This window comes from Hyperolius riggenbachi, chromosome 12 (assembly GCF_040937935.1).
Source record: "Hyperolius riggenbachi isolate aHypRig1 chromosome 12, aHypRig1.pri, whole genome shotgun sequence".
In the NCBI taxonomy this organism is placed as follows: Eukaryota; Metazoa; Chordata; class Amphibia; order Anura; family Hyperoliidae; genus Hyperolius; species Hyperolius riggenbachi.
Window position 1 is genome coordinate 167,501,285 of NC_090657.1, and position 19,816 is coordinate 167,521,100.

Here is a 19,816-nt window from a genome sequence, read left to right on the forward strand (position 1 = left end):
CCTCTGTTATATGTCATCTGCATGGAACACCTTGCTGTTGCCCTACGTGACGACAACTCATCTATAAGCGGTTTTAGCTTCGGATCTTCCCATATCAAATTGGCCCTCTTTGCCGATGATCTGTTACTTTTCATATCTAATCCATGTATTGCATTCCCAAATATCCTCAAAGAAATGTCAGAATTTGGGGACTACAGTAATTTTAAAATTAACCTATCTAAGACAGAGGTTCTTAACGTATCACTACAAGATGATCTGGTACAGGACTTATCAGTTTCCTTCCCATTTAGATGGCAGAAACATAGGATTAAGTATTTAGGGGTTTATATTTCCAACAACCTCTTAGAACTATTCCAACTTAATTTCCCCCCGCTAATAGCAAAGATTAAAGGTGACCTGGCTAGATGGAAATCTCTCTACCTCTCTTGGTCCAGTAGAATATGCGTCATCAAAATGGATATCTTACCCAAACTACTGTATGTAATGAAGGCCCTCCCGATTTGGCTACCCAGCTCTTTCCTCAAAACAATACACACCTCCTTTCTACAATTCATCTGGAATGGAAAATCGCATAGAATTAATAGTAAACTACTAAGCAGACCTAAGGTAGGAGGGGAATGGGTCTGCCTGACATCCAAACTTATTACCTGGCGGTCCTACTAACACGAGCTGTAGACTGGTTCCAAAGTAGAAATTCCAAACAATGGGTAATATTAGATTCGCTATTCTCGGCCACTGACCCTAGATCTTTACTTTGGCTAACTCCTTCTACTAGACCCAAAAAGGAACTGCTAGCATTGGGCCCCCAGTTGATTCTAAAAGGTTGGGATGTAGCCATTAAAAAACACAGATTATCCACGATACCTGGCCCTCTTACACCGCTTCTAGACAATCCAAACCTAGCCGTCGGTCTCAGGGCTAAATCCATTCTGGGATGGGATCGGGAATTCTGGCCGCAGATCAGGCATATCACTAGTAATAATAAGATTAAAGAATGGGAGGATCTGGGTAACCGAGAGGACAAACCTCAGATTAACTGGTTCCTGTGGAGACCAGGCAATTCTTTAACTCTTTAACTCCACATTCTAATATCCATAGGAAACTTACCCCGTTTGAAACACTTTGCTCCTCTTCTGTCTCCACGGATCATAAGATCTCTACTTTATATTCCGAATTAATATGTCCACCTAGCACACCACATTTGCTTCACCTAACCGACAAATGGGACTCAGATTTGGGACATGCCCTGGAAAGTGAACAATGGGAGGATGTCTTCTCTTCGTTACACAGATCCTCTATATCAGCTGCCTTCCAAGAACGTAACTATAGGCTTTTTGCCAGATGGTTCAGATGTCCCACCCAGATGGCAAAGTTTGACCCTGGGAATGTTGACACATGTTGGAGATGTCAAAACGAAGTAGGATCTTACATGCACATATGGTGGCATTGCCCCAAAATACAACCATTTTGGAAAATCATCTTTTCCATCAATGACGCCATGTATATGGAAAAACTCCCTTTCACCCCAGAAGTAGCTCTACTCAATCTACTCCCTAGTGGGACTGCGCAATTAAAGAAAAACCTGACTAGCATTCTCATGATTATTGCTAAGCTATTAATTGCTCGCAACTGGAGAAGTCCCCTAACTCCTACCCCTCTTCAAGTGTTCACAGAACTTAAAGGGACTCCGAGCAGTGCAGAAACTATGGAAAGATGCACATCATTTTAAAGCTCTCTTTCTCCTCTTTCCAATGATATATAAACCGCCACCCTACGCCTTTTAGTTTTTGCTATTTTCCCGATTGAAATTGCCGCGGCCGCGATTTCGATCGCGAAAATAGAGAAAACTAAAAGGCGTAGGGCAATGATTTAGGTGTCGTCAGAGGAGAAAGAGAGCTTTAAAATGATATCCATCTTTCCATAGTTATATTGTATTACACAGGGCGGCTTTTTGTCAAAGTCAGCAGCTGCATTCAGCACCAGAATGGAGCTGCTGACACTGGGGAAAGTGTCGTCCTGTGTAATACAATATAACTATGGCTGGATGGATATCATTTTAAAGCTCTCTTTCTCCTCTTTCTGACGACACCTAAATTGTTGCCCTACACCTTTTAGTTTTCTCTATTTTCGCGATCGAAGCCGCGGCAATTTCAATCGTGAAAATAGCAAAAACTAAAAGACGTAGGGTGGTGGTTTATATATCATTGGAAAGAGGAGAAAGAGAGCTTTAAAATGATATGCATCTTTCCATAGTTTCTGCACTGCTCGGAGTCCCTTTAATGAAATCTGCAGACTTGAAGATCTATTCTATAGCGCATATAAACGTAATGAAGCTTTTGTTAAAAAATGGGCTGTCTGGGATGATTATAGAGAATCAGATGGGGCTAGGGCCTTATTTTCAGGTAATTAACAGCCACCATACTACGCATGTAACCTCCTAGTTTGAAATCACTAAAATCCTGAGTGAATGCCATTCCCTTTACCTTTTGATCTACACCTGGGCTATATGCAACCTCCTGTAATCCTCATACACTATGGTCACCCCATGATACAACTCTGGTCAACCAGGCTTCCCTTCCCACCCCTCCCTCCCCCTATGTGTCTCTTCCCCTCTCCCCACCCATCCACGGATGGATGCTTGTTTCCCCTTCTTCCCCCCCCCCCCTCCCTTTTTAATCCTTCTTTATCCCCTGTTATGTGAATAGATGTTTACTTTTAAAGTAATGAGACTATGCCTTTATCCATACTCTCTGTTGTCTTATGAATATAGGGCACTGCACTGAGCTTACTTGCATGAGCTTACTTGCATGTTCAGACGGAAAACACTATGTATCAGCCATCTATATGCATGCGTAATAATGTCATTGTCTCAGACTACCTCTATGAAACAAATTGTACATGTATGTTTATATCCTGTTATGATATTTTGCTCAATAAAACGTTATAACACAAAAAAGGAAACTTAAGCGAAAAAAGCATTGCAGTTGTCCTGGGCCTTCGTCGTCATTCCACAACCCACCAATCGGCCACAGCGCTCCTCTGAAAGCTGACTAGTGGCAGCAGGCTTTAGGCCGTGCACTGCCTGATCGCACTCACATGGCCGGGAGTGGTCTGGGCGTGGTAGCAATTTTTACATCAGGCGCAGAAAGGATGTGTTAAGCTGCTGCTCACAAACTTCTCCTAATTAGGACTTCCCACTCAGCCACTGTTCCATAGCGTTCTGTGCAGAGGGGTTGCATGGCCACTGGGGTTGGGGCCAGGGTTGGACAGGCCGACTGCTCGCATCTACAAAGGACACCTGCCAGTCGCCAGGGAACTCCAAGATGCAGTGCCAGTCATGTGACCACCACTGCTCCTACTAAAACAAGTTAATTTAGGAGATTATCGAAAATAATGTGACAATACAGCATAAAGCCTAAAGAGCGCAGAGGAGGGCAGAGCCTTTTTTTTCTAAAGAGGTCGTTTTTAAACTTTTAGCTCGTTATATGCTGAATTCTGGTTTCTGCTTTCAGGTAAAGTACACTTGAATGTTTTGCCAATCTTTACCAAACTCACAGATCAGATTGTGACGATATAATGCAGTTTTCTTGCTTGTGAACGGCCTGTGACATTTAGCTGGCACAACTGACAGATTTGGACCTTTCTGTGGTAGTTCAAGTCAGTTGATTGATTATTGGTATGTCTGGATCTCACAGGCATGTTTGACTTCCTGCAGTGACCAGGCCAAGCTGAATAATACTGTATGTAATTACTGATCAGTGTGACCTTGCAGTAACAGATGTTTGCTTAATGTCCTTGTGTTTCTCTACTCCTTTAGGCATCTGCTTTTATAACATCATTGGGAAACGCTGCGGACTCTGCAAACCATGAGGTATCACATATTTGCACTGCTGGATTTTCCCCCGTTACTAATATTTTATCATGTAATTGATGCAGAAACACACTGTGTGCCAGTGCACACCAACAACTTCTAGCAGACCTGCAAAGCCCTAGAGGTTTTTGAGGCATGTTTAGGCCCCATTGACACTACAGCGTTTTGCTGCGATTTCGGCAAAACGCTCAAATGCTAGCGCCTTTTAAAAGCTCTAGCGTAATGAAACCCTATGGGCCCGTCCTTACTTGGGCGATTTGTGCTAATCGCTGCAAATCGCCCAAAAACGAGCAGAGACACAAACGTGACGCCTGCACCATTTTCCTGCGATTTCCAGGCAATCGCGTCTTAGTGCTATAGAAGCGATAAACGTGATTGCGCCAAAATCGTCGCAGTGTTAAGTGATTTTTTTTTTTTCCTCATGAAATCGGGGGAAAATCGCTCCTGCAAAAATCGCTGGCGTTTTGCATTTTCTAAGTGTGAAGAGAGATTTTCTAAACATGCTTAGCATTTTTTCGGAGCGTTTTTGTGTAGCAGATTTCATACATTGTTGCAGTAAAGCTGTTACTGAACAGCTTCTGTAACAAAGACACTTGGAAACCCGCTCTGATCTAGCATTTTTCAGAGCTGTTTTCCACTTTCCTATACTTTAACATTGAGGCAGAAACACCTCAGAAATATAACAAAAAAAAAAAAACCCGCAGCCCCTGAGTTTGTGTTTGTGGAAAAAACAAACTGCTCTGGTGTGCACCAGCCCATTGAAATACATTACCCAAGCAGTTTTCAAACTGCTACCATTGTTAACAAACAACAAATGATCACAAGGCTGTTTGGGTAATGCCATGTACAATAAAAAATGTTCTTCCTTACAAAAAAAAGTGTTCCTTACTGGGCTGCGCTTGCGCCCTCTTGCCATAGGCAGGAATGTGGATGCTGGAGTTTTTTGTAATTATCATAGGATAATAAAGTTTCAATTAAAGAATTATAAAAACTTTAGTAGATATCTAATTTTTTTTTTTTTTTTTGCTTTATTGCAGAAATGCGAAAGACAAAATTCAGTCAATCTTCCCTCAATGTATACCAATACCACGTCATCTGGTCTATTCAGTGGTTTGGAGCAAAAAATGGGCAATGACACAAGTCCATTTTGGTCCAATCGCAGGTCTTCATAAGGTCCTGGTGCAATAATTCTCCAAGTTTCAAATAGTAATTATTCAGCTGTAGTGACAAGAGGCGGATCATCCTTTCAGGAGGAATTCACCAATACTATCCTCTGTGCTGGGATTCTAAACCACCATGCAAGTGAGCTAGGAGCACCACTAAAGGATGACCCCGCTCTCCTCTCACTACGGTTACATATTTACTTTTTGCCATTAATGAAGGAATGTGATGGAGAACAAGCTATCCGTCCCTCCATAGAACATCACTTTGTACTTTGACATGCACACTATATATTGGGTGATCATTTAAAACCCAGGAACGTCACATTGTCTTACTAGTTTATTGTCAGGTTAGGTGCATCTGGACTTTAACGTGGACCTGAACTCAGAACTTATAATAATGTAATATTTCCTTACAGCTTATAGAACTCCTATTGAGAATTTGCAGACTGGTTACTTCCCAGTTTCCTGGGCGTACTGAAAGGGGTAACCTTCTGCATAATGGCATCCCCCAAAATATTAACAAAATCTGCATACTTTTTTTTGTCCTTCAAAATACACACCTTTATTAACACATAACAAAAAACACCTTTTCACATAAATCAGTAATCCTGTATTGGAAACTCCGTTTTCCGTGGAAATTAGCAGAATCTGTAATCAGTTCAGGTTAAAAAAAAGTCATGTTTAGTCTCTATCGTATAGCACAACACTATGAGACATGGAATCAAATTACAAAACAGGAAGTTCCATGCAGGAAGTGAGCTTATGGTGGGCATGTACCTCAATCTATAGGCTGGTAGAAGTATGCAGTACAAGAAGTTGCAGTACCTGGGATAATAAAATGCATTAAAAGATTAAAATAAAGAGGAATAGGTCTGCTTACTTTTTTAGAAGAATGAGCCAGTCGTACAAAGGCTGGAAAAATGTATTTATTGCACAAGGGTAGGCTACGCGTTTCGCAAGTTGACCCTGCTTCTTCTGGTCAGTAAAAAATTGTGCTGGGTGGCTGAGATGAAGTTGGAGCGAGCGCCTCTAAGAAGACATAATTATTGAGTATTGTAATGCTTGGTTGGGGTTGTCTTGACTAAACTTAAACATACAATGTTTTTGTAAAAAAACCTGTTGGTGTAAATATATTACTTAACAGTAAAGTTCATCTACTGGGCGTGGAACAAGTGCGCAGATCAGGTGTTCTTGTGTTTTAGGCCCGGTTCACATTAGCGTTCGCTGTCCGGATTCGCCTGATCGGATCCGGACCGTATACTGTACAAACAGAACGTACGTTCCGCATAGCAATGTAAAGTCTATGCGGACGTTCACACGCGTCCGTTCCGTACAGAACGGAGCCGGATCGGACCCGGACTCCGGACACTTTTTTTCCAACATGTGCTATTTTTCGGGTCCGGTCATCCGGCCCACGCACCCGGGACGGATCCTGACCCGAACATGTGGCCATGCTGTGCAATGAGAAACGGATGTTTCTCATCACACTGACAATAGGACTGGATGCTTCCAGCACCGGTCCTATGCCACTTGGGGGGCCCAGACTATATGCCGGTATCCCCCATGCTTGCGGTGCCTTTCTGGCACTGCAATGTATCTAGTTCCGGCTACTTTATTGTAGCCGGAACTGATACATTCCGGATCCGCAACTGGTGGTAACTTGTGGCCACCGCAGAGACCCGTACGGTCTCTTTGCGGCCCCCGGACCCCGGACACTTGCGGACTCGAACCTTAACTTAAAATTCTATCAAATATGTATTTATTTATTTGTAAATTTTGTACTTATAGATTTAATTCAGATTTCGGCGAGCATGATTTTTTTTTTTTTTTCTTTTATTGTAAGACTTCTGAGAAGAGAGAGTTCATTATCTTTACATGGCGAAGAACAAACTAACTTGGATTTTTTTTCTTCTTTCACTTGACTAAAAAGATAAAATGCTCATAAGGTTTCATCTACAAAAGATTAATATGAATACTCTCTGAAGTTCTGATATCTCCGATGATCGTTAGAGCGATGGGTGATTTATTATATATATTTTTTTCCTTATAGAGCTTTGATCCTTTTAAGCTTAAGCTTCAGTCCTTTTATTATATATCCCCCTTTCATCCTCCTTAAAAGATTTCTCCTCCCAATTGTGGAATTCTTTTTCTTCCAACTAAGTTTTTTTTCTCAGGAGTGAAATTGCCTCTTTTCAGCTGTCGCTCGGTATGAAGCACCTGCCTCTCTGCTGTACTGTCCTGGGATTGGATTTTTTTCTGGACCTTAAAGAGACTCTGTAACAAAATTTTCAGCCTTATTTCTTCTATCCTGTAAGTTCCTATACCTGTTCTAATGTGGTCTGTCTTACTGCAGCCTTTCCTAGTTACACAGTGGCTGTATTATCTCTGTTATATAATCTAATCTTCTTTCCTCTGATGGCTTTGTCGGGCTCAGACACTCAGGCAGGAATGTGCTGCTCTGCTTGTGATAGGATAGAAGCTATACACACCCTCTCCATGCCCCCTGCATGCTCTGTGAGTCACAGACTGAGCTCCTCTCAGTCTATCACAAGCTGGTTAGCAGCCATGTCTTTTGTTTGTAAACACTGCCTAAAACTGGCAATTACAAGCCAGGATCACAGCAGGGAGTGGCAGAAACAGCACAGAGGGGCCCAGGAGAACACAATGAATAGAATGGTATGCTTTTTATTGGAAGAATTTTAGAGTACAGATTCTTTTTAAAGGAGTGAAAAAAGACATGGCTCCAGACGTACCAGAAGGTGCCCCACCTGCTGACATTTCTAAACTAAGATCATTAACCACTTCCATACCACAGGTTATCTCCCCTTAAATATCACAATAATTTTCACATATCACACTCCTTCCATGCATTGGCCAATAACGTCATCGCTAATTATCACACCTAAATGATCAATATATTGTTGTTGTTGTTGTTTGTCAGACAAACAAGGCTTTCTTTGGGTGGTACTTTTTGCAAACAAATATTTTATTTCCTGTGCATTTTAAAGAGAATGGGGAGGAACATTGTTAAAAAGTCATTATTTCTAGGTCCTTAGCCACTATATAGTTTAAAAATAAAAAGTGCTACTGTAGATAAAACTCACACATTTTATTTACCCATTTGTACTAGTTATTACAACATTTAAATTATGCCCCTAATACATTGTTAGTGACAATATTTTATTTGGAAATAAAGGGGTATTTTTTTTCATTTTGTGATTCTTTGTATTATATCAATAATTACAAGCCCATATTTGCAAAAACAGTAATATACTGTTATACATATTTAAAATGTCCTTAAGTTAACTATTATTTTTGTTTAATTGCTATAATTTTTGTGTTTTATTTTGGTAGCTATGGGTGGGGCTTGAAATAACTAATGGGGGATTTATTTTTAATGCATTTTAATGTATGTAATTGTGTTTTTATTTTTGTTTTCCACTGGATGTCCCCACACTGTGTACTTTGAACATTTTATGAATGGCCGCAGGCATCTCGCTGATGCTGGTAATCATTAATTACGGGTACTTTCATTGGCTTTGGGAGCACATGTTCCCATCCACCGATTACATACAGACTGGCGGGACAGCGATGGAGATGCATGTAAGAGACGCATATCTACTCCCCTGATCCACAAGTGAAGTTGTCAGGGGCCTAGATATGCGAACCAAGGATCCTAACATAGTGTTGTGTTGTCAACTCTTATTTCAAACCATTTTTAAAATATTATTATCCTATAGTATCATTCCCATCCCTTTATGGGTAAGGCTTTTCCAATTTATTACCTATGTCCCTATTTTTTAGAGTGCAACTATTATCCAGGTGTTTTTGAACTTGAGTTCTTTTAGGACTTCCATTTACCAGAGAGAGAGTGGGGTGAATGTCCCCCTCTTCTTATACAGCGGGTGCCTGCTATTTACCAGTCTACATGAGCAGCCGGCCTAGTGGATAGCATATATGCCAGGGTTCAAATCTGGACACTATCTGCAATGGAACATGTATGTGTTTTTCCCCCCGAGCACTTGCTTTCCTCCCACACCCAAAAAATAAACCGCTTAATTGCTCTGAATTCCCCCCCCCCCCCTGGGGTTATTGTATAAAATACAATAGGAACATAGGAAAATGAATGTCTGTGGTAGAAATTACATTGTGAGATTCTCTCAGGGCAGTCAGTAACATGACTATGTACTCTGTAAAGTGCTGCAGAAGATGTCAGTGCTATATAAATACACAATAATAATTACATTTTCACCTTATGTGTCACACTACATAGGCTTTTTGTGTCTATTCGCACTTTTGTTTTTGAGGTTCTCTTGCCATTAGATTTAATTGGATATTGGATTTCACACAGATTGCAAATATCTGTTTGTTGCAGAACGGTGACTGAGGTATCCTCTAACTGCATTTTCTTGTCATTGGCAGGAGATTGATGGAAACTTTCACAGATCCAGCACCAGAGTATACGCGGTAAGGCAATTTCCATAGTGAAAGTGCTGAACTAAGCCAGTATTTATCTGCTAACTCCCTGCTTGATCAGTTCCTGTCTGGCTTTCCCTCTAACCACTTCACAGAAACAGCTCTTACTAAAGCGGCCAATGATCTTCTTACAGCTAAATCCAAAGGCCATCATTCCATAATCATCCCCCTTCATCTACCATCAGCATTTGATACTGTTGACCACAACTTACTTCCGACAGATACTTTCATCTGTAGGCATAAAGGGCCTCGCTCTCTCATGGTAATTTTCTTACTTCTCTGCAAGGTCCTTCAGTCTCTCTCTTCTCATGCTTTGTCTGTAGGGGTACCTGAAGGCTTTGCACAGTCAAGGCAACTTAATCAAATCATTTGGGTTTCATAACCACTTCATGTCCTCTCGCTTCTTAAAACTTAATATGAGTAAAATAGAACTAATCATTTTTCCATCTCTATTCAACTCTCTGCCAAATATATAAATCTAATAACACCCCCATAACTTCAGTTCCCAAACTGTGCTTAGGGGTAATATTTGACCTTTCTCTTTCTTTCCTCACATTTACTCCCTAACTTGCTCCTGTCATCTCCAACTCAAAAACATATCTCACATCCAACCTTTTCTCACTCAGGACACAACTAAAATATTAGTACATGCTCATATAATATCTCTTCTGGACTATTGAAACATACTACTTTGTGGACTACCAACTAACAGACTGGCACCGCTCCAATCTGTACTGAACTTGGCTGCTCGTCTCATTAATCTTTCTTCTTGCTCTTCCTCTGCTGCTCCTCTCTGTCAAGCTCTCTTCATTGGCTAGCAATTAACCAGAGGATCCAGTTCAAACTCTTAACTCTAACTTACAAAGCTCTCCACAATCTCTCTCCCCTGTACATCTCCTCACTAGTCTCCAGATACCAACCCAACCGCAATCTCAGATCTGCACATGTTTTTTTCCTCCTGTAGAATCGCCTCCTCACATGTACGTATATACAATGTTTCACACGTGCTTCACCCCTCCTCTGCAATGCCTTTCCACAGCACATCTCCAACCTTTGCTATCTTTAAACGCTCCCTCAAAACTTTTATTCTGACAAGCGTACACACTCTACCTTAGGCCTAAGGTAACCTATAAACACACTGGTTCTAGGTATGTTGATTGCATACCACCCCACCTCTTGTCTCCCCCCCCCCCCCCCCCCTCATTCCTTTAGATTGTAGCCTCTCGAGGGTACGGTTCTCACCCATTTGTGTCTCGGAATTTTTGTTATTTATCATGTTAATTTTTTTTTTTTTCACCGTCATTACCAGTTCTGTATTTTGTATCGATTCTGTTTATAGGAGTATAGTATTGCCTATATTATGTTGAACCCCATGTTTGTTTCTTACATAGCACCACAGAATAAGTTGGTGCTTTGTAAATCAATAATCACAATAATTGGAGGGGTCAGGTGAGATTGTTTGTCTGCGCTCCTTCAGGATGTGAGCTGTTTTCCCATTCTCAATGAAAACTGCACATCAGCAACCCAGTGAAGTATTTGCAGGTCTACAGCAAAGGTGGTGGGAATAAATTTACATTCTTATTAGTAAAAAGTAAAAAACCGACGCTGGTAAAAGCTGACTAATTAGAAGGAGAAAAAAATGTTTTTTTCCTATTCTAAGCAGTTTAGCGAGCTGAACTTTTCTGCTGAGTCCTCCAGAGAGAGAGGAAAGTATTGGGGACTCATGTTTATACCGGATGGCTCCGAAACGATAAAGGAAGGATCTAAAGAAGCCTATTGTGCTCTGTATACTGCACACATAACCTATAGCTCTGTATATTAACACACAGGGATGAGCAAATTCGGATGAAATCTGAATGAGTTTCATTCGGATTTCATCCTCTAATTAGTACAGCTGAGCAGGGTTCCAAGCCGTGGCCACGTGACTACAAACACTTTCTCCTTCCTGGTTGAAGGAGGAAGCGTAGTAGTCAGGTGACACTGCTTGTAACGCAGCGTGGGACATGCCGTGGGACAGGTTAAAGAAGAAGGCTGCTGGGTAAATTTAAACCCCCGCACACACCCACTCAGCTGCTCTAATTAGAGGATGAAATCCGAATGAAACTGATTCGGATTTCATTCGAATTTTACCCAGAGCTCATCCCTGTTAACACAGATATCCACCAAGCCAGGAAGAGGGGAGCAGCTCTTCCTGGTAAATACATACCTGGGGCTTCCTACAGCCCCCTCCAGCCTGATCGTTCTTTCGCTATCCTCCTCCGTCACCTGGATGTTCCGCAACTGGCCCTGGAAAGTCCTCCAGTTGGCGCGGGTGCTGTCCAACCTCGTGTGCTCCCACGTTGCACTCCCTGCGCCTGTGCAGTAGTATTGCACACGTGCAGAGCACTCCAGGTGACAGGAGCGTGTGGCAGGGCTGCACAGTTGCAATTGCCCCTGGACCAGAGGACTTTCTGGGGCCTATTGAAAATGATCCAGGCATCGGAGGAGGACGGCAAGGAAGCGATCAGGCCGGAGGAAGTCCCAGGTATGTATTTTTTTTTTCCTGTCCCATCTCAGGTTTACTTTAAATGCTTTATGAATTAAAAAAACAAAACAAAAAACCTGCAAGTAACTAGTATTAATAAACAAAGGAATGACATAGTGGCCCTTTTTGCCCCACCCAGGAGGTGGAAGTTAGGGTTGGTAAGTGAAGGCATCTGGAAGCTGATCCATAGAACTGGTCCACTCCAGAGGTTATTTTAATCCTCACTGATTTCTTACCCCTAAACCAGCTTCTGCCTCCTGGGTGAAGTGGCAAAATCCTCTATCCCCCTCCTCTGCCCCGTGTAAGGAGGGGATAGAGGTCTGATCACTCTCTCATCTAACAATCCATCTGTACTCAATTGGAAGTTACTCATTCAGATATGTTAGTGGTGGTCAGTAGATAACCAGACGTGTTTAATCTGCTGGAATATGCATCTGCCCTTAAAGTACTCTAGAAGTGAGAGGGATATGGAGGCTGCCATATTTATTTGCTTTTAAATAATACCAGTTGCCTGGCAGTCCTGTTGATTTTTATGTATCAATGGTGTCCAAATCACATACCTGAAACAATTACACAACAACTGCAGTCAATTTTCAGTCAAATATCTGATTCGCATGCTTGTTCAGGGGCTACGGGTAAAGTATTAGAAGCAGAGGATCAACAAGACAGCCAGGGAATTTGGAAATACAAATGACTGGGGGTAAAGTATTTATACTTACCTGATGCCTCTTCCAGTACCCTATAGTTCGTTAGCACCCTTGTTGTTGGTCTGCTTCCCTGCCTACTCCCGCTGTCAGCCCTGGTAGTCGCTAACTGCTGCGCCTCCTTGCTCCCCTGGCTGAAAGTGCTCTGCCTGTGCGCAGTTTGTAGAATGCTCCAGATTGTAACTGTGCAGTTGTAGAATGTTCCCGGCCATGGGAGCAGGATCAAGGAGGTGCATGGCCAGGGCTGTACATGTGTAGTAGGGCTGACTGCAGAAGATCAGAGGGGACAGATGGACAGTTGGACACAGAGGAACTGACAGACTACAGGGGGCGGGCTAAAAGAAGCTCCAGGTAAGTATAAATCCTTTACCCCCAATAGCTTGAATGCTCGTACACTTTAAAGAGACTCTGTAACAATATTTTCAGCCTTAGTTCTTCTATTCTATAAGTTCCTTTGCCTGTTAACCCTCCTGGCGGTATATTAAAAACCGCCAGGGGGCAGCGCAGCGGTTTTTTTTTTTTTTTTTTTTTTTTTTTTTAAATCATGTAGCGAGCCTAGGGCTCTCTACATGATAGCCGCTGCTCAGTGGCATCCCCCCAGCCCCGCCGATCGCCTCTGGCGATAGGCGATCAGGAAATCCCGTTCAAAGAACGGGATTTCCTGGAGGGCTTCCCCTGTCGCCATGGCGACGGGGCGGGATGACGTCACCGACGTCATGGACGTCGTGACGTCTAAGCGAGTCCCGATCCACCCCTTGCCGCTGCCTGGCGCTGATAGGCCAGGCAGTTCAGGGGTCTAGGGGGGGGGCTGTGTTGCGACGCGGATAGCGGCGATCGAGCGCGGGGCGGCGGCGATCGAAGTGCTGCCGCAGCTAGCAAAGTGCTAGCTGCGTTCAGCAAAAAAAAAATTACTCAAATCGGCCCAGTAGGGCCTGAGAAAACCTCCTGCGCGGCTTACCCCGAACTGCAAGGAAGGTTAAAATGTGCTCTGGCTTACTGCAGCCTTTCCTAATTGCACAGTGGCTGTGTTATCTCTGTTATATGATCTAATCTGTTTCCTTCTGTCGGGCTAAGGCTTGAATGTGTGGAATGTGCAGGGCTGCTTGTGATTGGATAGAAGCAATACACACCCTCTGCAGGCCCCCTGCAGGCTCTGTATGACTCACACACTCTGCTTATGTGAGCCTATCACAAGCTGGTTAGTTTGTTTGTAAACACTGCGTAAAAATTGTTAATTACAAGCCAGGATTGCAGCAGAGAGTGGCAGAAACAGCACAGAGGGGCCCAGGAGAACATAATGAATAGAATGGTATGCTTTTTGCTGTAAACATTTTAGAGTACAGATTTTCTTTAAGTGAGGGACAATTTCTATAGTAAATGGACATTGTGGGAAATAAATCATATTCTAGTTCATTGCTTTCTGATCTGTGTCTCTTTATTTTCTACGTTGTAAAAAATCCATTAGAAAGGATTCTGTGTCCTATTAGCGTTTTGAGCAGGAAACTCATGAGAAGATAGAAAACACTCATATTAATCCTGCTAATGACCTGTTCCTGTTTTGTAGAGCTATCACAGGGAGAGGAAGTATGGAATGGAACGTGCCGCCTCTTTAAGACATTCCGTAAGTTGTGAACAATAGAACAGTCTGCTCCTTCTAGCGTTTATCTTCTGGATGTGTGAAGCAAGTACTATCCACACAACACCAAGTTATGTAATGTCTACAGCTGCCTCCCACCAGCTTCTGTTCCATTGTATTACAGCTGACAGCAGAGCCAAGTGAAAAGAACACTAAAAATATGAAAACACCTGTTATTCATAACTGTGACCATAATACAGCATGTGGTGCTGCGTTAGACTATGTACTGTCTGCAGAACATCACAAAGACTAAAAGACAAAACTACAGGTTTATATAACAAGCTTGTACAACTTTTTCAGTCTGGGCTGTATTTTCATTCTCTAAATCCAGTGGGCCGGAATACAATACGTGGCAAGAAATGTAATGTTCTGTAGTTATAGGGAGTCACATGACCTGTCCAGATGCCACCCAACAGCAGGCAGCTTACTTCAGCCAATGCTACCTAAGCCTAACAAAAAAATAACCAACCCTATTTACTTCTTACAGTAACTTACCCCTACCTACTCCTAACACTGACTCCCCCACCTACAGGTAATGCATCCCGACAAGGGCTTGTGGTAATGATCAGGGCCTCGGTTCTCTCCAGATGCAAGTGCTGTGTCTGTGTGGTAAGCCGGAGACCACGGGGGGCTCCGTGATACCGCACAGGCGTGGACAAGCTTGTGTGGGTGCAGGGCAGCTCCGATGTGCAGGGGGGTCCTGGGTAGCGTAAACGAATGTCTTTGACTTTTCATTATCTGAAGGGATGGTAGCTGTATATGAGTTGATTGTGTTTGTATGTGAGAGTTCAAAGGGTTAATTAGTTTTGCTTCTGTGTAGTTACATTGTGCTGGTCACCCACCTCCACACCTACACACATACAAAGATTGTGCATGAAAGGGGGGTATGATTACCTGATCGGGAGTTGATTGGATCTACTTTTGTGAAAGCTGGTTGCCAGAGGAAGCTGGATAGCCATCTTAAGTTCCAGTAACTATAGCAATCCAGTGCTGCCCTACATGATGTGAGCATGACCTGGAACAGTCTGCTTTCACCTCTACCTAGAAAAGGAAGGGATAGCTGTAGTGAGCAGCCATACTGGTTCAGAAACCAGACTAAAGAGGAACTGTAGTGAAAATAACACTTTTTTTCCCCTTCTAATATTCATTCATAGATTATGTAGTTAGTGATTGCCCATTGTAAAATCTTCCCTCTCCTCGATTTATATTCTGAAATGTATCACTGGTGGTGACATCCTTAGTTCTGTCAGGTGATCTGTAATATTTGTTAGTGAGAGTTCTATGCACAGAGGGAGATACTGCTTGCTTGGCAGTTGAAGAAAGCTGTTATTTCCCACAATGCAATGAGGTTTACAGGCGGCAAACTGTCAGGACATCACACTGTGGGAGACACAGTATCAGCAGGACAGTCAGGCAATGTGCATTGTTTAAAAAGAAAAAGAATGTCACCATCCATATCCCTCCGACTTTAGCTTTAAGAATTGCTTCACAAGACAGACCGGGCACTGTGACTTTAAGCGCTTTAATCCTCTTCATGCCATGGATATAACAAACATCTCATCAAACAGCCATACATCAAATCTGTCCATGCAGTGATGCGGGGGTGTGCTGGGTTCGGGTGACCAGGGAGTAGGACGGCACTACAGCCTTTTCACGCCGGGCTGGTGCTTGCTCACGTGCGTGTGTCCTGTGTCACGCGCACAGTTGTAAAGCAATTCATAAAGTGTTTTCTGTCAAATCCGGTTGAACGTTTCTTAGCTTGCCCAGTAAGCCACGTCCAGCGAAGTTTGGGGTGATAGCAATACATATTTGAATGGCTGCAGAGCTGGTCCTTTTGAAATCCCTCATTAAGTTTTAATACTGAGTGCCGAGTGGTTGTGCTGTTCTGAAGAGTACCGACTTCCGCTTTAATCCTACTGAGCTCTGGCAGGGAATTTTATATCAGGAGGTGGAAAGTCAAGGTATGGTTGCTAGGAACAATTGCTATGGGGACGAGAGGCTGATTGGCGAGTTGCTTTATATTAACCTTTTCCCAACCTTTTGCATGCATATCTACACCCCTGTGGACTTCACTTCAGCACCAGGGACGCAGACATGCATGTTTCTTTATTTACCTTGCTGTTCCTGATCACTGCGCCACTGCCTTTCATGTCTGTCGGAATCCCGCCCTTCCGTGATCGGTGAACAGCTTGTTCTCAATCTCGATCACAGTGCCTGTGATTAAAGAAACTCTAACAAAAAAAAAAGTCCCCTGGGGGGTACTCACCTCGGTAGGGGGAAGCCTCATGGTCCCAATGAGGCTTCCCCCTCCGCTGTAGCTTCAGGCAGTCCAGCGCTGGCTCCTAGAAGTGTCCCGGAATCCTCCCTCGACAAGCCTGACAAGCGCTGATTTATTTACCTTTCCTGGCTCCAGCGGGAGCGCTGTTGCGGCAAACAATACGGAGATAGGCGGAAATACCAGATTTCTGTCGGGTCCGCTCTACCTGCGCCTGCGCAGTAGAGCGGGCTGACAGTGATCGGGTATCTCCGCCTATCTCAGAGCGGAGAGCAGACACTGCGCTGGAGCCGGGGAGGTAAATATTTACATGCCCGGTGTTCAGAGGGGCACACCGAGACCGCCGTGGGACACAGGAGGACAGGGGAAGCCTCGATCGGATCCAGAGGCTTCCCCCTACCGAGGTGAGTACCCCCCAGGGGAACTTTTTTTTAGTTACAGAGTTTCTTTAATGAAAGCCAGTGAGACCATGGCTTTCATTAACAAAGTAAGAAAAAGTAAATAGACTTACACTTACTACTTCTGTGTACTGTTTACAGTACTCAGCAATTAAGTGTAGCACCATCTTGTGACCAAAAAGAAAAAATGCACCCCCCTTACACCTATTTTATATATAGAAATACAAACCTTTTTACTAATTTGTAACCACTTACTCACCTACTCTATAGTCACCAAAATAAAACACATGTACAAGAATAAAAATCCATAAAAAAAGAATCAATCATAAATGGTTACCTTATGGGCTTTTTTTTTAACATGTATGGCGATTGGAGTGGGTGGATGCTGCTGCTCAGCGGCTATCATGTAGCGAGCCCTGGGCTCGTTACATGATAAAAAAAAGGCTCTGCTGCCCCCTTGTAGCGGGAATTGGACCTGCAAGGGGGTTAAGTCTCGTTACGCCCCTGCTAAGAAGTAATGTTTTTTTTTTTCTTTTTTTTTCCTTATTATTCCTTTTAAAGAGAACCCGAGGTGGGATTTAATGATGTTAGTGGGGCACAGAGGCTGGTTGTGCACACCATCGCCAGCCTCTGTTGCCCTATGGTGTGCACCCAGGACCCCCCTGCGCTCTGCTATCCCCAGCGCCGTGCTAGCGACACACAGCGTGTCGCCAGCAGGCTGTTTACATGTGACTGTCTGTCAGCGCCGCTCCCCCGCCTCCTCTGTATCGGCGATACCCGCCCGCGTCCCTTCCCTCCCGCTGAATAGAGGAAAGGGACGCGGGCGGGTAGCGCCGATACAGAGGAGGCGGGAGAGCGGCGCTGACAGACAGTCACATGTAAACAGCCTCGCTAGCATGGCGCTGGGGATAGCAGAGCGCAGGGGGGTCCTGGGGGCACACCATAGGGCAACAGAGGCTGGTGATAGTGTGCACAACCAGCCTCTGTGCCCCACTAACATCATTAAATCCCACCTCGGGTTCTCTTTAAAATGCATAATAAAATAATTTATTAGAAAAAAGTTCCACCCAAAGAAAATGTAATTTGTGGCGAAAAAAACAAGATATACTGTAGATCATTTTGGTGTGATAAGTAACAATAAAGTTGTTGGTGAATGAATGGTAAGAATGTGGGAGTGGTTTAACCTTGCTGATTGAAATTCCATAATAATGTCCAGAATGGAATAGTTGGAATTAGGCAGCAAAGTCCGAAGCAGGTTGTTTTGGCGCTTAGCGCCGGGCGCCGAAACCTTAGGCGCCCCATAGCAGCTGCGCGGGGCACATAAAAGTTATTTTGAATGACACCTTTCTCCGAGTTGCAATAACTCGGAGGGGTAATAGTATTTAGCGCTGTCTGAGAGTTTAGCGGCAGCTGGTAGAGCTGTCATTCGGGTTGCCCTGCGCCCAACTTTTCAACGGCATACTTATACGTACGCACAAAGTCTGGCTGTCCAGAATGTAGGCTAGAATCCGTAACTCCAACTGGAACTAGAAAGAGGAATGTAATTCCGGCTCTCCTCACTAATGGGAAAACCCATTTACAGAAATTCACCTTTGCATCTGATTATATGTGTGTTTGGCATTTGAACACCGCTGGTAACAAAAAAAATTATTCTTCAAGGGTGAAAAAATACAAACAAAACTTTCCTTAAAGGGAACCTAAACTGAGATGAATATGGATTTTTTCCTTTTAAAATAATACCAGTTGCATGACTCCCCTGCTCATCCTGTGTCTCTAATACTTTTAGCCACAGCCCCTCAACAAGCATGCAGATCAGGTTCTCTGACTGAAGTGTGAGTGGATTAGCTGCATGCTTGTTTCAGGGTTTTGATTCAGCCACTACTGCCGCCAAAGAGATCAGCAGGACTGACAATCAACTGGTATTGTTTAACAGGAAACCTCCGTATTTTTTTTCTGTTACATGCAGCTAGCACTTTGCTAGCTGCTTGTAACATTCGATCGCTGCCGATCCGCCGCTACCCGCCGTGCCAAGCCGCCCCCCCCCCCCGCCCCAGACCCCTGCGCAGCCTGGCCAATCAGTGCCAGGCAGCGCTGAGGGGTGGATCGGGAATCCCTGTGACGTCCCGATGTCGGTGACGTCATCCCGCCTGGTCACCATGGCGACCGGGGAAGCCCTGCAGGAAATCCCGTTCTGAACGGGATTTCCTGCTTACTCTGATCGCCGGAGGTGATCGGAGTGGGTGGGGGGATGACGCCGCTCAGTGGCTATCATGTAGCGAGCCCTAGGCTCGCTACATGATTTGAGAGAAAAACATTTTTTTAAAAAAATCTGCGCTGCCTCCTTGACGGCGGGAATTAGACCGGCAAGGAGGTTAAATATCATGTTTATAATTCTGTTAATTTCTTTGTCAGTACTACATTTCTCATCATTATAATTTACAATTTTGAATCTATGAATTAAATTTTTTTGTTTTACAGTGTCTTGATGCCTTTTAAACAATTTTCATTTTAATGATTGTCGTGCTTTTATTGCATACAGGGTGGTGTTTAAAGGGACTCTGGCATATATCTCAGCTCACATCATACGATACACAAGAGTTCACTGATGGGGCCCTTTTCCACTAGCAATCACTATCGCAAAAGCCAGCAACTGCGATTTTTCATTAATTTTGTTATGCGATTGCGATTTTTCATGTGCATTGCATTATCCCTCTTAAAATTGCTCCAGAAAGCGATTGCGATTTGCAAAACCAATCACTATAGTGAAAA

General features: G+C 43.5%; 1 protein-coding gene across 4 annotated transcripts in view; it reads left to right on the forward strand.

Annotated features, from left to right (window-relative positions):
- LOC137542432 (cadherin-like protein 26) overlaps positions 1–19,816 on the forward strand; it is a 604,516-nt gene that overhangs the window by 436,387 nt on the left and 148,313 nt on the right. For 3 of the 4 annotated variants that reach the window (XM_068264331.1, XM_068264330.1, XM_068264334.1), the window contains 3 exons: positions 3,818–3,871; positions 9,457–9,501; positions 14,303–14,359. In XM_068264331.1, coding sequence (XP_068120432.1) covers positions 3,818–3,833 — 16 coding nt within the window. In that variant the 3' untranslated portion in view covers positions 3,834–3,871; positions 9,457–9,501; positions 14,303–14,359. The remainder of the gene's footprint in view (positions 1–3,817; positions 3,872–9,456; positions 9,502–14,302; positions 14,360–19,816) is intronic. The other variant, XM_068264332.1, reaches the window with a different exon arrangement.